The sequence below is a fragment of the Spathaspora passalidarum genome (genome assembly GCF_000223485.1).
Source record: "Spathaspora passalidarum NRRL Y-27907 unplaced genomic scaffold SPAPAscaffold_1, whole genome shotgun sequence".
Classification (NCBI taxonomy): domain Eukaryota; kingdom Fungi; phylum Ascomycota; class Pichiomycetes; order Serinales; family Debaryomycetaceae; genus Spathaspora; species Spathaspora passalidarum.
The window spans coordinates 2,336,545-2,359,440 of NW_006767425.1; the positions used below are offsets into that span (position 1 = coordinate 2,336,545).

Genomic DNA, 22,896 nt, shown 5'->3' on the forward strand with positions numbered 1-22,896 from the left:
TATCGGCCAATGATATTATAGAACTAGATATTATTGATTTTAAAAAATATCAACCACTAACGACATAAGATAGAAGCAAATGAAACCTTCAAAACTACTTCCCTTACTCGTCTCCCTCCTTTACCTAAAATTGGCAGAAACAATTTCAGGACAAATGGGCTAACAAAAAAACTGATATAGTCTCCAAAAACCAAACCTGATCCTGAACTTTTGTAGTAACAAATTGTTGCTCAATCTATTGTAGTGGAACTTCATTGTGTACATTCCATGATTTCGAACTACTTAAAAGCGCAACAGCAATTGCGGGTAATAAACAGATAACTGATGGCACCACACGGAACCATAACACACCATTGTTAAATTGATCTTTGATCCATTTAGTTGTTCCGATAACTTCAAAAACTGCAACAACTATAGAATCCAGGAACAGACCTTTTTTTTTGAAAACAATAACCAAGACACCCTATAAACTAAAAATAACTTGCCATTTTACTCTTTTACCTTTGAACAGAATCGTAACTGATAGGACTGCAGCACCAAGGGAGCCGAGGAATCTCCAGAACCCAAATATGGACCTCAGGATTTGTGGTCCCAATGGATTCATTAATTAGCTATTCTTTTATATACGATTGCTCATCTTCCTAGAGTAGGATACGCTTAAGCATGCAACAATAATCATTGGTGAAAAGGTAATAAATCAAGTAAAAATCTGTATTTTTGGCTTCCTTGAATTCAAAAAAAGGGATACTGTAAATGAAACAATCCCAAACACTACCTCCATACCCATCACAACGCAGAAAACATTGAATGGAAAAAAGTTCAATAACATCCAAGAGGGCGATATGAAAAACTACCTGACGAGCTTGTACCTTCAAACTAGTCAAAGAATCACACTACCACAGCAGTAATGGAGCAAAGAATAGCATTCTAGACAAAGATATCTCTTTACTAGAACCAGCAAGTATTGTCGCAGTTATTCCTTTAATTTTACAATTATCATTGCATCAAACGTGAAATTGGATTGGGTTGTAAAGCTCACTATTTCGCTACACAATAGAAGATAATTATGTGTAGAATTTATGGTTCACATCTATTGAATTGCTTGGGCTAACTAATATTTCTTGATAATCCCGCTTCAAATATCCTCAATTAACACCAATAGAAAACTCGACATCCAAACAGAAGCCAAAAGAAGAACAGACTATATTGAATGGAGGGGTGATAACGCCATGGACGCACCATCTTATTGTTGGTTTTGTACCTTGTTATTATTATTATTTTCAGAGCAATTTTTATTGTCACCTGTCTTTTCTAGATCTTGTAGTTTAATCAGAGAACTGATAGACAGAGTATTTGTTTTCGACCTTGTGTTCAGAATGGTCATCTTGTTACATTGTTACCTAGCGTTATCAATTAAATACTGAATTGGGTGCTTGATATAGATATGAGCAATCAAGACTTATAAGAAAGAAATTAGAAAACTTATGCAGCAAGTAGGAAACTGACGAGTAATTAGGAAACTGATGTAGAGTGATTCAGAATAGAATTACATCTCAAGATATTGTTGTTTCTAAAAAAAAAATCAATAGGCTTCTTACATCCTTAGGTATAACTTCTATTTCAAACATGTGAATCGTAACTGTCGTCAACACTATCATCACTAAAATGTTCCCCAGATTAACAAGTATTAGGGGATGCCCGCCTTACCTCGTAAAAATATTTGGGGGAAGAAAGATTTTGCAACCATAGGTCGTGTACTTACAGTCAATTTAACACGTCAGGATATTTTTTTTTTCTGGAGAAGGTCAAACCAAATTCGCTTGTGAGGACAAAAAAAAGGGTGACACTTGCTTATAAAAAGGAAGGTTATTCCCCCTACGAAAGTTACCTGACATTTCAACCTCACGCTATATCCGCACCTGAAATTATGGATAATATTGCCCAAATATTTGAATTTCCAGTAACTATCCCTAATCAGAGAAGGGTGGATCAGGTGATTACTGGTGCCACTATAATTAATGGCTTTGTTTCATTAACCGTGGGCCTTTACACCAATTCATTGGCCAATGTTTATCTCGCTTTTGGTGCTCAGTTGATCTTGTTGATACTTGTTGTTGCCCCCAATTGGTTGTTCAAGTCAGAACCAAATCTCGAATGGCTACAAATTAAGATCTAAATTGGAGAGTGTTTATCTGGCGGTTTCCCCTAATTTTTTTTTATACGAGAAAAAAAAAAGAAATATTCTCGCCCTGGCTGCGTGTGTATTAACATCAATTTCGGTTCAACCTTACTTGGCCTCGAGAACAAAAGAAACAAACAAAAAAAATTTATACCGAAATTTCTCCCCACCGCCGCCCCACACATAATTGCTGCACTAATAAACAATGTCATGGGGACCGTTTTGATTTCTCCGGTTGTATAAATTCCCAACGGTTTCAACAGTTTTTTTTTATTTCTTGTTTGCTTTTCCTTTTTCCTTCTTTCATACCTAACCTTTTTACTTTTTTACATTTTTTTTTTTTTTAATTCATATAATTAATAATATATAATGACTGTTGAATTACCAGCATCAGAACCTTTGTTCTTAGGGTTTGATCTTTCTACTCAACAATTGAAAATTATTGTAACCAACCAAAAATTAGCTGCTTTGAAATCTTACAATGTTGAATTTGACGTTGCTTTCAAGGAAAAATACGGCATCACTAAAGGTGTTTTAACCAACAAGGAAGACGGAGAAGTTGTTTCCCCAGTTGGCATGTGGTTAGACTCCATTAACCATGTCTTTGATCAAATGAAGCAAGACGATTTCCCATTCAACCAAGTTGCCGGTATTTCTGGATCTTGTCAACAACACGGTTCCGTGTTCTGGTCTCACGAAGCAGAAAAGTTATTGAGTGGCTTACAGAAAGACCAAGATTTATCAACACAATTAAAGGACGCTCTTTCCTGGGACAAATCTCCAAACTGGCAAGATCACTCTACTCTCGAAGAAAGTAAGGCTTTCGTCGATGCTGTTGGCAGAGAAGAATTGGCAGATATCACTGGTTCAAGAGACCATTTAAGATTCACTGGTTTGCAAATCAGAAAATTTGCAACTAGATCCCATCCAGACAAATACGCAAACACCTCTAGAATTTCCTTGGTTTCCTCATTCATCACCAGTGTTTTGTTAGGTGAAATCACCGAGTTGGAAGAATCCGATGCCTGTGGTATGAACCTTTACGATATCAAGGCTGGTGACTTTAACGAAGAATTATTGGCCTTGGCTGCCGGTGTCCACCCTAAGGTTGACAACATCACCAAGGACGATCCAAAGTACAAAGCTGGTATTGAAGACATCAAGGCTAAATTAGGTAAGATTTCTCCAATCACTTACAAGTCTTCTGGTTCCATTGCATCATACTATGTTGAAAAGTACGGCCTCAACCCAAAATGTCAAATTTATTCCTTCACCGGTGATAACTTGGCCACCATTTTATCCTTGCCTTTGCAACCAAACGATTGTTTGATTTCCTTAGGTACTTCCACCACTGTTTTGTTGATCACCAAGAACTACCAACCATCTTCCCAATACCACTTGTTCAAGCATCCAACTATTCCTGATGGGTACATGGGTATGATTTGTTACTGTAACGGGTCATTAGCCAGAGAAAAGATTAGAGACGAAGTTAACGAATATTACAAGGTTGAAGACAAAAAGTCCTGGGATAAATTTAGTGAAATTTTGGACAAGTCAACCAAATTTGATAATAAATTGGGAATTTTCTTCCCATTGGGTGAAATTGTTCCTCAAGCCAAGGCCCAAACTGTAAGAGCCGTTCTTGAAAACGACAAAGTTATTGAAGTTGGATTAGACACCCATGGATTTGATATTGATCATGATGCCCGTGCCATTGTTGAATCGCAAGCTTTGAGTTGTAGATTACGTGCTGGTCCAATGTTGAGTAAGTCTTCCCGTGCCAGTGTTACTTCCCCAACCGAATTAAAGGGTGTATACCATGACATTGTTGCCAAGTACGGTGACTTATACACCGATGGTAAGCAACAAACTTACGAATCGTTGACCTCTAGACCAAACAGATGTTTCTACGTTGGCGGTGGTTCCAACAATATTAGTATTATTTCCAAGATGGGTTCCATCTTGGGTCCAGTCCACGGTAACTTCAAGGTTGATATTCCAAATGCTTGTTCTTTAGGTGGTGCTTACAAGGCCAGTTGGAGTTATGAGTGTGAACAAAAGGGCGAATGGATCAACTATGATCAATACATCAACCAATTGCTTAAGGAGTTGAAGTCATTTAATGTTGAAGACAAGTGGTTGGAATATTTCGATGGGGTTGCCTTGTTGGCCAAGATGGAAGAAACTTTATTGAAGTAAAGTGAGTTAATATAATTAATAGCATACGAATAGAAAAAGATAATTAATTACAATCATGTGTAGAGCATACCCTTATTCACTTATAACGTTATATTTAGAAATACTTCTGCTTTCTTTAGTCCAAGCAATATACATACATGTCATTATTACTTTGGTTGCCGGCTCCGGCGCTACCATATACAATAGTGTGGAAAATTAAAAAAAAATTGACAAATATTTTTGCCAGTGATTACTAGACTTATTAGACAACCATGATCAGAACCGGGTTAAGAGTATACAAGAGGCAACTATCTACACTCCTCGGAAAAAATCCGAACAAGCTAAGACTTTCCGATGTCAAACTGCCTCACCTAAACCATGATGATCTCCCATCACGCATCCAATTAATTCAATCGGTCAACCAATCCAATAATGAAGCCAAACAGGAACTTCTTGACGAGCTAATTCCGGACTTTTCTGTGTTTTTCAAATTGAAAACGAGTGATTATAGTAATGAGATCTTGAAGCGGATTATTGAAGTGAATCCTGGTCGAGTTCATTCTTCATTTGAGCTTTTCAAGATGTATTCTCCTAATTTAGAAGTTGGTCCGGAATTAGTAAAGGTTGTGTTGAGAAAGTTAGTACATGGAGAAAAAGCGGATACCGAATATGTTATCGACGAGGAGGGGTTAAGCAACTTGCGAGTGTTACTTAAGGAACACGTGAAGGAAATCAACGGGTTTGAAACTGAAGTAGAAGAGTTGTTGAGTAAGCTAGGTGAAAGTGGGTCATTTGATTTAGTCGAGGAGTTGACTAATGGTTTATTGACTGCTGAGTTTATGACAAGGTTTATCAAGTCTGAGGATATTGATAATCATTCGTATTTGCTTATGTTCCACAGATTATTTAGTATAGATCCGGCATTACTATCAGGAGATGACTACGTCAAGGCGTTGGATATTATAAACTTTAAACAGGAAAAAGAGCTCAGCGGCAAGATACTCGACTACATCAATGAATCCAAGATCGACCAAGAAGCAGAAAACTTGCGTTTGCGCGTCAAGATTCTTGAATGCCTTGGGATTGCCGATGATAATATCGAGGTAGCACTTCAAAAATATCACCAGTATAGAACCCATGCCACGTACGGTCTTCATATTGTCAGCACCGCCATGGTGAAGGTATTTGGCTACCAGGCTATCAAGCAAGACAAGAATATCTACTCGACAATCGCCGCCACTTTAGTGCCTCAAGATACCATCACAGTCAAGATCTTGCAAACGTTGATCGTAACCAAGGGATATTTCGACAAGGACTCTGCCTTGGAGTTGTTTAATGATTACATCAACCAAGTCTCGGCGGATGTGAACCAAGCCACGAGAAGGTCAGCCAAGGGATTACTCACCGAGGCTGTGTGTTTGTCATCGTTACAAAACAATGACCGTAGTTTTGCGCAGTTGGTTTTCGACAAGGCAATTGACAACAACGTTATTAGTGATGAACATGAAATTGCCGCGGTGAAGAAGGTGTTCAAGGCATACGGTGACTCATTTATCGAAGATGACGACTGGAGCAAGGCGAAAGTGAATATGAACAGTTATGTGTTGAACTATATAAAGAACTTGTAAACATAGAATAGGAATAGAAATAGTAATAGAAATAGAGAGAGGCCAACCAGATTTGGGATCTAGCGATGGTTCCCTTGAGCCGCACAGTGGCTCTTCCTTGCCCCATATGACTAATGCGATAAACCGCAGATATGCCGTGGATATATTAATTACTGAGTCATTGTTGTTGTGTGCAGGACACCAATAAATGTCGATTACTCACGATGCGCTAGAGCGTGGCGTATATAAAGGGACAAAGTTTTCAGACTTGTCAGATCTCTATTCCCTTTCTTTTCTGTAGCAATCAATCAATATACACACATCACAATCATGTCACAACCAGTAACAATCCATTTAAGAGCTGAAACCAAGCCATTGGAACACAGAGCTGCCTTGACTCCTACAACCACCAAGCAATTGTTGGATGCTGGCTTCAAGGTATATGTTGAAGAATCGTCGCAATCAATTTTCCAAACCAAAGAATATGAAGAAGTTGGTGCCACCATTGTTCCTGAAGGGTCGTGGAAGAGTGCTCCCGCCGACAGAATCATCTTGGGATTGAAAGAATTGCCAGAAGAGACCTTCCCTTTGATCCACGAACACGTTCAATTTGCCCATTGTTACAAAGACCAAGGCGGCTGGAAAGACGTCTTGAGTAGATTCCCTGCCGGTAAAGGTACTTTGTACGATTTGGAATTCTTGGAAAACGACCAAGGTAGAAGAGTCGCTGCCTTTGGGTACTATGCTGGTTTTGCTGGTGCTGCCATTGGTGTTTTGGACTGGGCGTTCAAGCAAACTCACAGCGACAACGAAAACTTGCCTGGCGTCCAACCTTATCCTAATGAAGACGCTTTGATTTCCGATGTTAAGAAGCAATTGGATCTTGCTTTGGCCAAGAATGGTGGTGCTTACCCAACTACTTTAGTTATCGGTGCCTTAGGCAGATGTGGTTCTGGTGCCATTGATTTCTTCAAGAAGGTTGGCATTCCAGAAGCTAACATTGCTAAATGGGATATGGCTGAAACCGCCAAGGGTGGTCCATTCCAAGAAATTGTTCAAAGTGATATCTTTGTCAACTGCATTTACTTGTCACAACCAATTCCTCCATTCATTGACTTTTCCAGCTTGAATGTCGAAGACAGAAGATTGAGAACCATTGTTGATGTGTCTGCCGATACCACCAACCCCCACAACCCAATCCCAGTTTACACCATTGCTACCGTTTTCAACGATCCAACTGTTCCTGTTGAAACTACCAAGGGTCCTAAGTTATCGGTGTGTTCTATTGACCACTTGCCAAGTTTGTTGCCAAGAGAGGCCTCGGAATTCTTTTCTAGAGATTTAATGCCTTCCTTGTTGGAGTTGCCAAACAGACACACTGCTCCAGTCTGGGTCAGAGCCAAACAATTGTTTGACAAGCACGTTGCAAGATTATAAGTTACGCCTTTCAATTCTACTTTTACAATTAAATTAATATATTTATATATATATATATATATGTATCAAAATAAGATTATTCTAAAGTAACACTAACCTTGGTCTTTTTGCTCTTTTTCTTTTTGGCTTTCTTACCCTTCATGATTCGTTGAATTTCTTCGCCGTCAGTTTCGTATTCAGATTCACTGACGCCGCCTTCCTCTTCACCGTGCATGTCTTCCAACGAAGTGAATCTTCTCTTCATAGTATCCATTTTTTCAATACTTTCCGGGGAGGTAACCACACAGTTTAATCTTTCACCAGTGTCGTAAATAGCAACTTGATCGCGGACTTGCTCGGATAAGTTCCACACGACTATCTTACCATCAGAAGACACAGACACGAGCAAAGGCAATTCTTCGTTATAAAATGAGATGCCCTTAATTCTATTGGTGTGACCACGCAATTCAAATACAGGTTTAAGTTGTTCTGGTTTAGAATCCAATACCTTCAGTTCGTCTTCTTCAACAGTAGACACAATCTGTTCTTGGAAATCGTAGAAATCAATAGCTCCGTTACCCAATCCAGTAACCAACCATTCTTTACCCGCGACCAAAAGAATATCAATACACATCAACGTGGTTGAAAACTTAATCTTCTTGACAATCTTAGCCGAGGAAGTCTTGTACACCAACAATTGGTTGAGTAACCCAACCACGAAATAGTCACCGGCCAATGACCATCTGACGAACTCTCCCAGTTGTCCCAAGTGATCTCTTCCCTTTATCTTCAACACGGCGGCCTTTTTCGCAGTCATTAAGTTCCACAATCTGATAGTTTGGTCTTGAGACACAGAAATGGCCACTTTACCACTGGGATGGATGGCTAAATCGTTAACTCTAGCGGTATGTCCCTTCAAGATCCCGAACGTTTCCCAGTCCTTGGTTCTCCATATGATGATCTTCCCATCTTCGGATCCGGACAAGAGCCACTTCCCGGACTTGTCAACTACTTCGGTAGGGTCGTCGTGTCCTTCACTGGAGAACTTCAACGTGGTGATTGTCCCGTTGTGCGAAAGCAAGTGTCCCAACTCCTTACGTTTTTGCAAGTCGTAGATCCGGATATGTTCGTCGTTGGACCCAGTGACCAAGTATCTCTTGGCCAAGTCTATCGATTTGATGGATAATGCATGGGCTTGGAAATGGAAGATAGGCTGGAATACTGGTTCTTTGGTGCCGGTGGGGTCGAGTATGAGTGATACACAGAGAAGGTTGTGTTCGTATGATCCAACAAAGATTCTGAATTGGATGGTGGTGGTGGTGGTGGTTGGTTTGGTTATTGGGGTGGTGGTAGTTGATCCCTTGAGGGACGACTTTATGGTGGTGCTGGTAGTGGTCTCTGGAGACGAATCTTCGATTGTCACCTTCTTGTCTTTGGCCATGGCTGGTTTGGTTGAAAGAAGATGCAAATGCAAATCTGAAAAATAGCGATGAGCTTAACATTTTTCTCATGAATGTTTGGTCGCACAAAATTTGTACCGTGAACTTTTGAACTGGCGCCAAATCAACACGAGCAAAAACTTGCAACAACAATTGTCAGAGTTTAGAGTTTATATAGACAAACAGATTATACAATTGATCCATCATGGTGAATCAAAAGACTCCGCTGCAGCACAACTCTACGCTATATATCTCCCCCATGATGACGCGCAAACAGGAATTGTTCATCACCCCACCGAATCCCCAACAACAACAACAACCACCACCGCATTTCTTTGAAACACCAGGATCCAACCGGTCTTCCTTCTTCAGCTTGTCCAAGGACCTGACACGGATTACTGAACCACTCACACCAGTGGAGAAGCTCCGACTATGGCGTCATGACGCCTTAATGCAACACCACTACACCACCGCAGAATTCATTGGCGATAAGATCCTCACCTTGACCAATGACCCTAATGACGCATTCTGGTTGGCGCAAGTCTACTTCCAGAGCGGCAACTACCTTCGTGCCAAGAACTTGCTTATTTCCAAACCCGAGTTTGAAAAAAATGTCGGATGCAGGTATCTTGCCGGGTATTGTTTGATCAAGTTGGAGTTATGGAGTGACGCATTGGACTTGATTGGTGAAAACAACCCATTCACTAAAGACGACAATTACCAGGTGAGAAGTATAGACGGCGGAATCAAACTCGAAGCATCCATGTGCTATTTACGAGGGTTGATTTATGCCAATCAGAATAATTTCGACCGAGCCAAGGATTGTTACAAGGAGGCGGTGCTAATTGATGTGAAGTGCTTTGAAGCGTTTGATGAGTTGATTAGTAATAACTTAATGACTCCGGCAGAAGAGTGGGAGTTTATTCTGAATCTAAACTATAGAGATGCCGATGACAACGAGGAATTGATTAAATTGTTGTATACTACAAGACTAAGCAAGTATCTTAACGTGGACAAGTTCAACGAAGCAGAACATATCCTTAAGGAAGAGTATGAGTTGGGCGAGAATAGTGATATTTTGCTAAGTCGTGCTGATTTCTTTTACATTCAGTGCAATTTCGATTCATGTTTATCCATATGTGAGAAGATTCTCGCGTACGATCAGTACAATTTCAACATTATACCCAATTATCTCAGTTGCTTGTATGAACTTGGAGGAAAAAACAAATTATTCCTCATGGCGCATCAGCTTGCCGAAAACCATCCTACAAACCCAATCACCTGGCTAGCAATCGGTACATACTACTTGTCGATCAACAAGGTCATTGAAGCCAGAAAGTTCTTTAGTAAAGCCACACTACTTAATCCAAATTTCGGGCAAGCCTGGATTGGATTTGCCCACACATTTGCCGCAGAAGGTGAGCATGAACAAGCAATAAGTGCTTACGCATTTGCAGCCAGATTGTTCCCCGGCACCCACCTACCTAATTTATTTCTAGGCATGCAACATTTGCAAATGAATAACTTGAATTTGGCGGAGGAGTACCTTTCTGCCTCGTACCAGATCTGCAATTCCGACCCATTATTATTGAATGAGCTAGGAGTGATTCATTTCCACAAGTTGCAATTCGATAGAGCGGAATTATTCTTTCAAGAAGCGTTAGATGCAGCGAAATACCTCAATTCCGATAGTAAAACCTGGATATCGATTCATTCCAACCTCGGCCATGTCTTCAGGAGAAATGGCGAGCCATTCAAGGCATTAGACTGTTTCAACCAGGTGCTTAAGATCAGCAACCGCAACAACGATGCCAATATCTTGGCGGCGATGGGACTCATTTATCTCAAGCTTGGCAAGGTGTTTAAACTGATTGACGTGTTACATGACGCGTTGGCTATTAGTCCCGGTGATCCCATCGCTACTGACTTGTTGAAACGCGCATTGGACGCCAATAAGGACAATGGTGCCGTGTTTATTCAAGAGGTGGGTGCAAATGTGCGTCCCGATGACACTTTCAAGTCACCATTGACAGGTAAAATGAGGCTTAAGGAAGACAATGTGGACACGCTTGCCCGCGACTTGAAAAAGGGAGAGGAGTCAAGTGATGAAGATGAAGATGTTATGGATATAGAAAGTGATTAGAAATTACCCATCAGAATCCGGGGAAATGAAACCTAAAAAATATTCCGTCACCAATTGGTAACGAGTCAAGCGGCATTTACGTGACGTATGTTTATAAAAAAAAATATTTTCGAGATCCTTTTATTTCCTATTTGGGAAAGATAATGTTTTTCTATTGATTGTTAATTCATGACGAGTTTGTGTTGTGTTTACAATTGTCATTTGACGACTGTGGTGTAGATGAACCTAGTAATACAAACCAGAGATGGTGTAAGTGGACACAAACAGAGATGGTGAAGTGAATTAAGGTTTCTATGATATAAATCTTAACAGCGAGGGCCCCAGGAGCACCCGGAGGGGGGGAAACCCGCGGAAACGGTGGAGATGTGCGGAAACACGGTAGACAAGGATACAAACGCAAAGTGTTACAAACCGGAATTCCATGCAACAGCTTCTTACACAGAGGCAACAATTACGAGATTGTGTCGTGACGTAACAGTCCCAAATAGGCAATCCAAACACACCAGATGTAGAAGAGGGTATGTATCATATAGTAATGTAAAGCTCCGATGCCACTGGAACAGTATATGTTGTTGTTGTAGTGATGCTATACTCACTCCATGAAACTGACTGCAATAGATGTGACTATCGTTCTAACATCGTCAGATTTAGGTCAAAGTTTCTTGTTTACATTTTTTTCCGCATCACATTATAGTTTGTTTCCCCCCCTCCTCCCCCTTATTTAGTCTAAATTTGGCAGGCTTTGTTTTGATCTGTAGAAAACCCCCATCACCAGGTTTTTCCTACTTTAGTCCACATTCCCACCACAATTTTTGCATTAGTTCACCTCTTCACTACTATTGTTAGTTTATTTATCTTTGCATTACACTACCTCATGACATGAGTACCCATACTATTAATACAACCACCACTGCAACAACAACAACCATGATGGCAACCACCACCACCAACACCTCCTCCTCCTCTTCCGGTCCAGGAACCGCTACACCCGGTCTCTCCAAGGATTCACGGATATTATGTATAAACTTCAACCAGGACCAAGGGTGTTTTGCCATTGGTCACGAATCAGGATTCTTGGTCTACAACACAAACCCCATTGATTTACGAGTCAAACGAAACTTTCCTGCATCGGAAACAACAACAACCACCACCACCACCACCACCAATGGTGGAGGTACCGGGATCGGCCAGATCAGCATGCTTCATCGAACAAACTATCTCGGATTGATTGGCGGGGGAAAGTCACCCAAATTTGCTCCGAATAAGTTGGTCATATGGGATGACTTGAAACGCAAAGTTAGTTTGACTTTGGAGTTTGACAGTCCTGTTATCAATGTATTGCTATCGCGGATCCGAATCATTGTGGTGTTGAGGGATAAGATAATCGTATATGGCTTTTCGGCCCCGCCAAAGATGTTGACCAGCTATGACACAATTGACAACGAGTTTGGCATTGCCGATTTGGCCAGTGTTAGTAATAGCGCAGCTACCAGTGCGTCATCGATATCTTCACTCAGTTCCACCAGTACTAAGTCGCAAACCCTTGCGTTCCCAGCACGATCCATGGGCCAAATCCAGATTGTTGACGTTGGACAAAATATTATACATATAATCAAGGCTCATAAACTGAAGTTACGATGTATCACTTTGAATAAGACGGGGACACTTGTTGCATCAGCAAGTGTAACGGGGACGATTATCAGAATCCACTCCACTCACGATCAGGTATTGCACTACGAGTTCAGAAGAGGATTAGACCGAGCAATAATAACATCGATGAAGTTCTCTCCTGATGATTCACGATTAGCTGTTCTTAGTGATAAACATACATTACATATTTTCAATATTGGTGAAGCACCCAACCGACAGCATGTATTGAACCGGTTATCCGGGAGTGTACCCATCCCGCAATACTTTAAGAGCACATGGAGTTTCTGCTGTGTCAATACGAATAAATATCATTTAGATAGTCAGCCTGACCAGGGGGTTATTGGATGGAGTGGTACTGATTGCGTGATTATAATTTGGCAGAATAAGCGCATCTGGGAAAAGTATGTAATTGTCGAGACCAGCAATGAGGCTACAACTTATGAGATTGTTCGGTCTAGTTGGAAAAGTCTAGAAAGTGAATAGTTCTATGTACATGTATATACAAGGTGTTAATCGACAATTTCACATAGTATAGGTTCGTAAAATTGTTGTTCTGGTTTACGTTTATCTATCTTGTCCCATTTCTTGCCATGGAAATTACGCACAAACCTTTGAGCTTGATGAACATCGCCGAACCTCATTAACTGAATGTTGGTTTCGTTGTTGACATCTATGGTTATGGGTGGTAATCTTTGGAAGGTGTAGTCATGGAGTAATTTTCGAAGGGTTGTGTTTGGTAATTTGAACGGTAAGTTTTGGATCTTGACGGTCTTGCTTCTAGCGTCGCTGGATATGAGTTCGGCAATGAGTTTATAGTTATCAGTCAGATGTTGCGGTATAGTTTTAAGTAGTTTGCTATAGCCTGTGTTGATCAACGGGCTCGACATTGTCGCTAACGTGACCTCGTCAACCTTGGCGAATTCGAAATTTAGATGGAATCCATTGAGCATCTTGGTGGAAGTTTCGTGGAGATATATACAAGCAAGCAATTGTGAGGGAAACACAAGGTAGTAGGCTTGTTGAAATGTCAAATCGTGAGGATTTCTCGATTTGACAACTTCTAAAGGAACCGTTCCCACGGAAAACTCACGGTAAAACTGGGAGTTTCTTGGAAAAACACGCAAGAAATCCTGTTTGGTGATGTATGAATTCAAGCAATTGAACTTGAGGATGTTGGAGTCGGGGTTATACTTTTTCACAAGGTCGGGAGCTTCATGCAAGATTGGTCTCGAGATCAAGTCGTAGTATGAAGGGTCGGTGCCGGTGTTGTCGTCATATAAAGTTTTGGATAGTTTTGAAGTTGTTGTTGCTACTTTAGGGGCTGTTTTAGAGTATAGAATGTTCATCAATCTATTTGATGCTTCACTGGGTAGTTTCTTCATAGGGATATCGTATACACTTAGGGTAATAGCTGACGGCTTTACGAGATGTATTGAAAAGGAAAAAAAAAAGGTAGACAGAAATGGTAAGTGCGACATGGAGACTATGCACGGTTAAGCTTAAGTTGTATAGCCGGGCACCAAACCGAGCTTACACTCATAACTTGATTTACAAATAGTAGAAGCATGCAAGAAATCATCTCAAGCGGTGCCAAGCTGAACAAGCAAAGCATACAAGTTGTCCATGTAAGTGAATGTGGCTCCAATAACTTTCTTTTCGGACTATCACCGGAAATGGAAAAAACTAAAAAATAAAAATTTTCTGATCAATTTTTTTTTTTGGGCTGTTTTTTTAGTTCAGTCCAACTTTTCGTTCTGTGAGTTTTTTTTTTACAACATAACTCTTGCCACTGAACTACATCCGGTCCCCCTTCGTTTCTGGTCACTGTCTCACTTGAGTCTTCAACTCAACTGCTAACCTCAATCATATGCTAACGATATAGTGTAACGCGACACTTTCCAACAATTTCCCTTGTAAATACTGAAAAAGCTTGTACATATTTTTATACCATCGTCCCATTTTTTTGACAACCAAAAAAACCCAGAAAACATCTCTTAGCCAAGTCAAACCAACCAGAAACCAGAGAGACAGAAATTACATTCCACATCAACAAACATAGACCAGACATACCAGACACATACCGCAAACAGATCGAAAGGCACAACCAGACTAGCAACCGTTTATCTAACCATCCAAGAAAAATATAACCTTAAAAAAAAAAGAAAAAAAACACCTCATTGAATAACACCACCACCAGATTAACTTTATAACTTCTTCGTCCGCTTTTTATTCATTCACTTTTTATCAACTGATCAAACCATGCCTTCGGAAACTATCTGGTCCAGTGCAAGCACTTCACCGATGCAATCAAACACCAATTTGAATCCGCAATACAAATCGGTGTTGGATCAAGTTGACCCTGAAGTTGCCAAACTTTTCGGCAACTCCAACCCGTTGGACTCTTTAACCGCAACTAGTTCTTCCGGAAGAAGATTCTCATTCAATGATGGCAGTGATATCGACGGCAGTAACTTTTTTGGAATCAAGAGAGGAACATTCTCCGCAATCACAGCACCGGTAGGCAACCATTACGGTGCAACTACTGATATTATTGGTGGCACCACCGGTGGGGCTGGTGGTGCAGGTATCAATTTCGGCACTGCTTCCATCAGTGGAGGTATCGCTAGTAGACACCCACCTCAAGATAGTTTTTTACAGAAATTCTCCACTGTTGCTGATGCCACCAGGGAAATTGAACTTGGAAAATTATCGTTAAAGAGTACTTCGCCAGGAACCAACGAGCCTATAAAGTCGCTCGGAGCATTGAATTCTTCTCCTCATGGTTCCTTGAATGAAAACTTGAATATGCCTATTCCAAGAAGTTCAAGACAACAATCTATAAGTGAAAAGATTGACAATTATAACAACAATTCCCCAATTCAAGCAAGTACTTCTTTGAGTATCAATAGTGATTTATCTGGCGACAAGAACTTGAACAATACTGCCCCTGCCAACCAAAGATTTTGGAACCCAGCCACGGCAACTTCATTCACACCAACTTACAATTATTTCATGGATCCTAACCAAATGCCACCCCCACCACCCCCACAAGCTGGGTTCTACAGAAACGGACAAGTCATGCCACCCCCAGCACCAATCAGTCCACCTCCACCATTTATGATTCCTTCTCCACCTCCTCCACAATTTGTTGACCCAGCATTATATGGAATGATGGACTATGGTGGATTCCCACCCCCACCTCCTCATATGATGCCACCACAAATGATGCCGCCACCAGTTGTACCAACTGCAGAAGAAGAAGAGGGATCTGATGAAAACAAGGAAAAGAAGGACAAGGATGATAAATCTCCAATTAACATTACTGGTGGTATTGGATTAATGAATCGTCAATTCTCACCTGCCAGTTTTATGTTTCATCCATTTACTTATTCGCCGGTGATGTCCCAATCTCCACCTACCCAACCACCAGTTCTAGCAACAGCACCAGCAGCACCAGCACCAGCAGTAGCAACCAACAATAATTCGAAACAAGGAACTCCTACTCCAAACTCTCGCGAATTACAAGGAACATCACCACATTCATCTGGAAACAAGCGAAAGACCGGGAAAGCCCCAGCAGGTAAGGCTCCAGGTGGCAATCACATTTATAGATCACCACTTTTGGAAGAAATTCGAGCCAACCCTAAGGATAAAGAGTTTTTCTTGAAGGATATCTATGGTCATGCGGTAGAATTCACCAAAGATCAGTATGGTTCAAGATTTATCCAGCAAAAGTTGAATAGTTCCAGTGACGAAGAGAAGGCGACCGTTTTCAATGAGATTAAAGATATCTCGTATGACTTGATGACTGATGTGTTTGGAAACTATGTTATTCAGAAGTACTTCGAATATGGATTGAAGGATCAAAAGGAGTTTTTGTTGACCAAGATGAAGGGTCATATTTATGAATTGAGTTTACAAATGTATGGATGCAGAGTTGTTCAACGTGCCCTTGAATCTTTGAGTTTACCTGGACAATTGGCCATCATTGATGAACTCAAGGATTATATCTTGATTTGTGCCAAGGATCAAAATGGGAACCACGTCATTCAGAAATCGATAGAGATGATTAAGCCATTTGACAAGATTAGATTCATCTTGACTAGTTTGAGTGACCAGATTTACCAATTGAGTATTCATCCCTATGGATGTCGAGTCATTCAGCGCTTGCTTGAATTTTCCAACTTGGATGACCAAAAGGACATTCTTGAACAATTGAATAGGTATATATTCTACTTGATTCAAGACCAATACGGGAACTATGTCATTCAACATATCTTGGAACATGGGAATGAAAATGAACGTAATGAGATTTTGAAAGTGGTTACTGGGTCAGTGGTAACCTTCTCCAAGCATAAGTTTGCCTCGAATGTCATTGAGAAGTGCATCAAGTTTGGAAGCACGGCCCAAAAGAGAAAGATTCTTGACGAAGTCATGATTGGCAATGAAGATTTCTCTATGGAATTAGTGTCGGATGATTCATCACTTGCATTGATGATGAAGGATCAGTATGCCAATTATGTCATTCAGAAATTGGTTGAAGGGTTTGATTCAAAGCTGCCCGAGAAGAAGAGACTTGTGCTTAAATTGAGACAATATTTGAAACAGATTTCCAACAAGAATAATTATGGTGGGAAACATTTGGCTAGTGTTGAAAAGATGATTATTGTTGCTGAAACTGCTTTAGACGATTAAGATTGTTTGTATGTAAATATGCTTGTTTATAAATAATTTTGTATATATCTTGTGCCAATTGTAGTGTATATACTTGCAAGTTCAGAGAAGCGCTCTCTAATAAAGATACTACAGGAATGCTACAACTGATACTAACAAATCATCCTTATATTAAAACCCCTTTATAAAAACCCAAAAAAAACTATACGAAAATCAAGAAAATCCTCTCATCAATTCCCATTTGAATTTATTCCAATCTTGTCCTGTCTCGTAATACGCACTATACAATTGTTTAATCTTGTTACAATCCATAGTCAATTCAGTCTGGTCGATGGTTAAATACTTGTATATGGTGATATATTGCAACAACGTTAATTCCTGTATGTTCATAACCTCATCATGTGTTAGTATCTTCACAGCTGGTTTTGTTTCAGCAGTCATGAAGATGTTTGATTCGTCATCGGAGCTAACAGATGAAGTTTGTGACAAACCAAGACTTAATAATGAAATGGTGGATGATTTTTCCGTGCCAAACTCTTGGTTCAATTTGGAACCAATGTTACCCCCAGGATGCTTCTTGGAAAAAAGCTTTCTTCGCTTAATTAAATCGTCTTCGATCAACTCCGATAAAGCTAGGATTGTTGAATCGGCAAGTATTAAAGATAAACTGGTGGACACGGTTGGCGCAGGTAATCCGTGAATAGAGTCTTCATTTAAATGTTGTGGTAAATGAACAAGTAACAAACTAGACACCTGGTTGTGGTTGGCCAATATAGACTGTTCGTTACATGTTAATAATATGATGGGAACAGTATTGGATATGTGAGGTAACAAGTTGATCAACTCCGGTGTATTCCCACTGGCAGTGATCATAATCATACAGTCTTTATTTTCGTTAATCATCCCTAAATCACCGTGCAACGCTTCGGAAGGGTGTAAAAGAGAAGATTGAATCGACAAACTGTTCAACGTGGCCACTAATTTGTTGGCAATTTTGTAAGATTTTCCAATACCACATACCACAATCTTACCCTGGGATTTAGTTATACAGTTGAACATAGTCTCGATTGACTTGAGAAAGTTTTTTGAAGCAAATGAGTCCTGGTCGTATTCTTGGTACAAATTGGTTATAGCCTCGTTCTGGAAACGAAGGGTATTTTTGATAGAATCAAGAGCACGTTGGCCCAAATAATCAAAGGACATTTTGTGAATAGTGTCTTCCTATAATATTTCTTTAAATTAAAGTGTGTCCCACTTATAGACTGAATGTCCAGAATATGCAAAACTATTACAGTCCAAGGATGCTGCTAATATATAAAATAAAAAAGTCTGTGAAATTTCTTTTTTTTTTTTCTCCTGCCCGTTTGTATTATGTTAAGCCCGGGAATTGATGTACAGTTTAAGAACAACAATGCCTGGTCGTCTTAATGTGGCGCGCGCACTTGTTCTGTGAGATTTCAACGGAAAATGATGCAATTGAATGAGCAAATTTAACTGTGCCTGTTTGTTAATGGCGAAGTGTGGTTTGCATGTTTTTAAAAGCGGAGGTTACATTTTTATTTATATACAGAGTAAAATTCATCCTGGTGATTACTAATTACTCTTTTTTTTTGTAATAATTCTCAATTTAGTAATTAAAATCGGATACATTTTACCGACACGGATTAATTGCTTGACTTATTTCAATTCGGATCCGAAATGATGTTAACGCCGCAGGGGCGAAGGTTTTTTTTTTTGTTATGTTGTCTCTCTACTATACGATGGCCACGATAGCAAACTTAGCAATGTCTAGTACACATTGGTCAATATCCAATTAGATCTTAATACGGTTAATTCATTTTAGAAACCAACTAAGCAACAAAAAAAAAGTTTCAGATTTATGAAGGATTTGCCGTGGTCGGATATACTCGCTACAAAAATTCTTACTATTTTGTTTCGTTGTATCTTGGTTGTGAACCTAGGAAATGAGTACAAGTTGTAGCCATTGAAGTAGGTTGCTATGATCGCTTAAATTTTCTTTGAGTACCATCTAGCCACTAAGAGTCAACCTCTTATCTCCGTGACCTTAATTCTAGAACGACTCTACTGACCATGTGGTCAAAAACTACATCTAGAACACAAAAAACAATAGTGCATGACATCATTACTATTTTTAGTTTGACAGCGGATGGATGATTGTATCCTGTCATACCAGTCTATTCAACTCAATGGTAATTCTGATGAATAGCATCCTATAATGCGCAATTGATTTATATTTATAAATCTCAAAATAAAAAAAAAAATCTGCAAATATCTGTTGAACGCACAAACAATGGGAAACATGCTCTAAGTTGAGATTCACAGCAAATTTCAAGCGTATGCACAGAACAAAGTTCAAAAGATAAGCTAAGATAAGAAAATCAAAAACTGATACACGGAAAGAATTTCCCAATTTGTGGAGTCCCATTTATGCTATCTGATTCTGTTGTGCAGTATCCTTTGATACAAGAACAATGGAAACAATGAAGCGAAATAACTTGGCGGAAAACTCCAATATAGGCACACGCAATTTTGCAACAATTGATATATAATGATAAGCATTATCCAAAAAGTTTATATATGTAGATACTGCCCTGCGGCTATTGTTCAACATTGTCTAACTAGACATACTAAGATAAGGTAGTAACCACACACCCCCTCTTCCATCTTCCATACAAACCAGTTCGAATATAAATATCAAAGATGAAAGTAGCACTTGTACTAAATCAAGAAGAATCAGCAAACCATGTCTGAATTAGAACAACCATATAGCGTCTCTGAAGCTGAGATAGTACCAGGAACCATTCAACTCATCGATATTCTTGGAAACTTAAACGTGAAAAAGAATGATGGCAACGATAACATCATTCTTCAACCTCAACCTACTTCCAATATCAACGATCCATTAAGATGGTCTAAAGTCAAAAAGAACTTCCAATTCTTCTTGGTATGGATCTGGTGTTTTATGTTTGCTCTCACAGTCAATTTCTATGGTCCTTTGTTTGATGTATGGGTTGACGAGTTGAACTGTACTTATGATGAATTAAGTATCAGTGTTGCCATATGTTTCTTATTTCTTGGAGTAGGTGTCTTAATTGTTCAACCAACTGCTTTGAAACTTGGGAAAAGATTCACATATTTGTCATGTACTTTGCTTGGGGTTGTTGGCTGTGTTGTTGGTGCCAAGGCTACCAGAATTGGTCATATTTACTTATATCAGGCATTAACCGGATTTGGTGCTGCTCCAGTTGATTCATTGGCTGAAATAACGTCCACAGATATTTACTTTCAACATGAAAGATCTACTGCATTTGGATTAGTCATTCTTGCTCTTTATGCTGGGAGTTACTTGGGCCCAGTGGCTTGTGGGTATGTATCCGATGGTATTGGCTGGAGATGGTGTTTCTACATCCAGATCATAATATACGTGGTTATATTCATTTCCTTTTTGTTCACCATGGAAGAAACTTCATTTAGAAGAGATGGTGAAGAGGAAGATGAATTTGAAGAAGAAATCCTCAAACAGACCCAATCTCCTAAATCTCACAAAATGGACAATATTGTCCTGATTGCCAAAGAAGTTGACTCTGATGACAACAATTCTATAGATGCGTCAATCCCCAAACTTACCTATAGGCAACGCATGCGTGTGATTCATACCCAATATAACGACCCAAGATCATGGTTATGCATTTTCTACCGTCCATTCTTCTTGGTATCCTTCCCGGCTATCATGTGGGGTGGGTTGGTCTATGGGGCGCAAATGATGTGGTTGTCATTGATTGGAAATTCTCAAAGTATAATTTATGGAGCTGCTCCATATAATTTCCTGGTTAATGGGATAGGTTTAACCAACTTGGGTGCATTTGGAGGATGCGTATTTGGGATGCTTTATGGTGGATACTTTGTCGATTGGAGCACTATCAAGTTGGCCCAACGCAATAACGGTATCTTGGAACCAGAGTTTAGATTGTATAGTATGTTTGTGCCTACAATTATCAATGCTGCTGGTTTGTTGGCCTATGGACTAGGATCAGCTTATGGTGCCCATTGGGCAATTTCCGTGGTTGTAGGACAAGGATTTTTGGGGTTCGCAATGGGGTCGACAGGTTCGATTTGTTTGACATATGCCGTTGATTGTTATCATAAGTTAGCCAGTGAAAGTATTGTGCTTATTTTATTCATTAGAAATATGATTGGAATGGCGTTCTGCTTTGCATTCATGCCATGGTTGGATGGATGTGGATTAAAGTTGACTACTTGGTTAATGTTTATGTTGTCGCTTATAATCAATGGAAGCTTCCTTGTACTTATAAAGTGGGGGAAGAGTATGAGAAGATGGACTGCGCCTAGATATACCAAATTCTCTGATCCTAAATTTGGAGAATTATTTAAAAAGTAGTAGTAGTTTATTCAATATATATATACTATTTTATAAGCTTATTTATTGGAATAAAGTACCTTCAATTTGGGCATTATATCTGTAACCCTTGATTGGACTTTCTTCAAAGATCTTATCAATGGCCTTTAAATCATCATTGGTTAATTCAACGATAGCAGAAAAGTTAGATGTGACTCTTTCCTTGGTGGAGCCACTTGGAATAGGCAAGATATGAGTGACTTTTGGAATACCTCTGAAATTTGCAGACCCAGAAACTTTCAAGATCCAAGATAATGCTAAGGATTCCAAGGTAGTTTTCTTGACATCGTGAGCATAAGAATATAATTTCTTTAAAGCAACCAAGTTATGCTTGAAGTTGTCTGGCTTGAATTTATCAAAGTTGTGTCTCATATCACCTTGGGGAATTTCACTAAGGAAAGTATCGGCATGTTCAACACAGTAATCAGTTAAAAGACCACGACAAAGTGGAGAATAGGCAATCAATGGGATTTGATGTTCTGATAATTCCTTCAAGATACCAGTGGAGATAACATCTTGAGAAAACAAACTCAATTCTAATTCAACACAGGAAATAGGGAACACATTAATGGCTTTTCTAATTGACTCAATACCAACTTCAGAAAGAGAAATACCATCAATAGTGCCATTCTTGACGTACTCGGCAATATACCCGATGGTTTCTTCGTAAGGAACTCTCTTGTCAACTCTGGAAATTTCAAAGATTAACTTTGGACGGTTTTCCTTGGGGAAATAAGAAGCGATGTTTTCAATGGAACGTTTCATGCTTTCAGCACTACCATCAATACCAGCACTGCTGTAACCACCCTTGATGGAAACAATCAATTCCTTGTTAGCTTCAGGATCGTTGGATTCCAAGAATTCCTTGAAAAGTTTCAAATTGGCATCATTAGGACCATAAAATTCACCACCATTAAGTAACTTGGTGCCGAATTCTTTATGAGAAGTAACAAATTTTAAAGTTTCAATGGATTGCTTGAATGGTGGAGGAACAGGCTTCCATGTCATGGACATGGTACCGAAACCAAATCTACCTGGGATTTTAACAGCGGAGTAAGACATTTTGATGATGAGTTTATTGAATTGACTAATTCTGATGAATAATTCGAAAATTGAACTCTAAGATACAGAAGATACGATCCTTTTTATACTTTTCAGATGCTATTGGATTC

At 39.6% G+C, this 22,896-nt stretch overlaps 11 protein-coding genes across 11 annotated transcripts; 7 read left to right on the forward strand and 4 right to left on the reverse strand. All coding sequences in view use genetic code 12, as the record gives it.

The window, feature by feature from the left end:
• Positions 1 to 2,548: 2,548 nt before the first annotated feature.
• XKS1 (xylulokinase) lies at positions 2,549 to 4,378 on the forward strand (the record flags this gene model as incomplete). Its single annotated transcript, XM_007373050.1, has 1 exon — positions 2,549 to 4,378. One exon carries the CDS (start codon positions 2,549 to 2,551, stop codon positions 4,376 to 4,378), a length of 1,830 nt encoding a protein of 609 aa, XP_007373112.1.
• A 243-nt stretch (positions 4,379 to 4,621) lies between these two features.
• Positions 4,622 to 6,029, forward strand: SPAPADRAFT_58904 (uncharacterized protein; the record flags this gene model as incomplete). Its single annotated transcript, XM_007373051.1, has 1 exon — positions 4,622 to 6,029. The coding sequence occupies one exon, from the start codon at positions 5,197 to 5,199 to the stop codon at positions 5,983 to 5,985; it is 789 nt and encodes a 262-aa protein (XP_007373113.1).
• A 232-nt stretch (positions 6,030 to 6,261) lies between these two features.
• LYS1 (saccharopine dehydrogenase (NAD+, L-lysine-forming)) lies at positions 6,262 to 7,437 on the forward strand (the record flags this gene model as incomplete). Its single annotated transcript, XM_007373052.1, has 1 exon — positions 6,262 to 7,437. The coding sequence occupies one exon, from the start codon at positions 6,295 to 6,297 to the stop codon at positions 7,399 to 7,401; it is 1,107 nt and encodes a 368-aa protein (XP_007373114.1).
• A 40-nt stretch (positions 7,438 to 7,477) lies between these two features.
• On the reverse strand, positions 7,478 to 9,038 carry SPAPADRAFT_147233 (uncharacterized protein; the record flags this gene model as incomplete). Its single annotated transcript, XM_007373053.1, has 1 exon — positions 7,478 to 9,038. One exon carries the CDS (start codon positions 8,819 to 8,821, stop codon positions 7,478 to 7,480), a length of 1,344 nt encoding a protein of 447 aa, XP_007373115.1.
• SPAPADRAFT_131795 (anaphase promoting complex subunit) lies at positions 9,025 to 10,962 on the forward strand (the record flags this gene model as incomplete). Its single annotated transcript, XM_007373054.1, has 1 exon — positions 9,025 to 10,962. The coding sequence occupies one exon, from the start codon at positions 9,025 to 9,027 to the stop codon at positions 10,960 to 10,962; it is 1,938 nt and encodes a 645-aa protein (XP_007373116.1).
• Positions 10,963 to 11,746: 784 nt separating this feature from the next.
• On the reverse strand, positions 11,747 to 14,036 carry SPAPADRAFT_58906 (uncharacterized protein; the record flags this gene model as incomplete). Its single annotated transcript, XM_007373055.1, has 1 exon — positions 11,747 to 14,036. The coding sequence occupies one exon, from the start codon at positions 13,992 to 13,994 to the stop codon at positions 13,122 to 13,124; it is 873 nt and encodes a 290-aa protein (XP_007373117.1).
• SPAPADRAFT_131732 (uncharacterized protein) lies at positions 11,893 to 13,095 on the forward strand (the record flags this gene model as incomplete). The annotated part of the gene is made up of 1 exon (XM_007373056.1): positions 11,893 to 13,095. One exon carries the CDS (start codon positions 11,893 to 11,895, stop codon positions 13,093 to 13,095), a length of 1,203 nt encoding a protein of 400 aa, XP_007373118.1.
• A 1,588-nt stretch (positions 14,037 to 15,624) lies between the features above and the next one.
• Positions 15,625 to 17,307, forward strand: PUF3 (mRNA-binding protein; the record flags this gene model as incomplete). Its single annotated transcript, XM_007373057.1, has 2 exons — positions 15,625 to 15,852; positions 15,895 to 17,307. The coding sequence occupies 2 exons, from the start codon at positions 15,625 to 15,627 to the stop codon at positions 17,305 to 17,307; spliced, it is 1,641 nt and encodes a 546-aa protein (XP_007373119.1).
• A 127-nt stretch (positions 17,308 to 17,434) lies between these two features.
• SPAPADRAFT_58908 (uncharacterized protein) lies at positions 17,435 to 19,492 on the reverse strand (the record flags this gene model as incomplete). The annotated part of the gene is made up of 1 exon (XM_007373058.1): positions 17,435 to 19,492. The coding sequence occupies one exon, from the start codon at positions 18,487 to 18,489 to the stop codon at positions 17,500 to 17,502; it is 990 nt and encodes a 329-aa protein (XP_007373120.1).
• Positions 19,493 to 20,042: 550 nt separating this feature from the next.
• On the reverse strand, positions 20,043 to 22,822 carry SPAPADRAFT_147250 (aldo/keto reductase family protein; the record flags this gene model as incomplete). Its single annotated transcript, XM_007373059.1, has 1 exon — positions 20,043 to 22,822. The coding sequence occupies one exon, from the start codon at positions 22,784 to 22,786 to the stop codon at positions 21,749 to 21,751; it is 1,038 nt and encodes a 345-aa protein (XP_007373121.1).
• Positions 20,046 to 22,275, forward strand: SPAPADRAFT_58909 (uncharacterized protein; the record flags this gene model as incomplete). Its single annotated transcript, XM_007373060.1, has 1 exon — positions 20,046 to 22,275. One exon carries the CDS (start codon positions 20,762 to 20,764, stop codon positions 21,704 to 21,706), a length of 945 nt encoding a protein of 314 aa, XP_007373122.1.
• Positions 22,823 to 22,896: the final 74 nt, after the last annotated feature.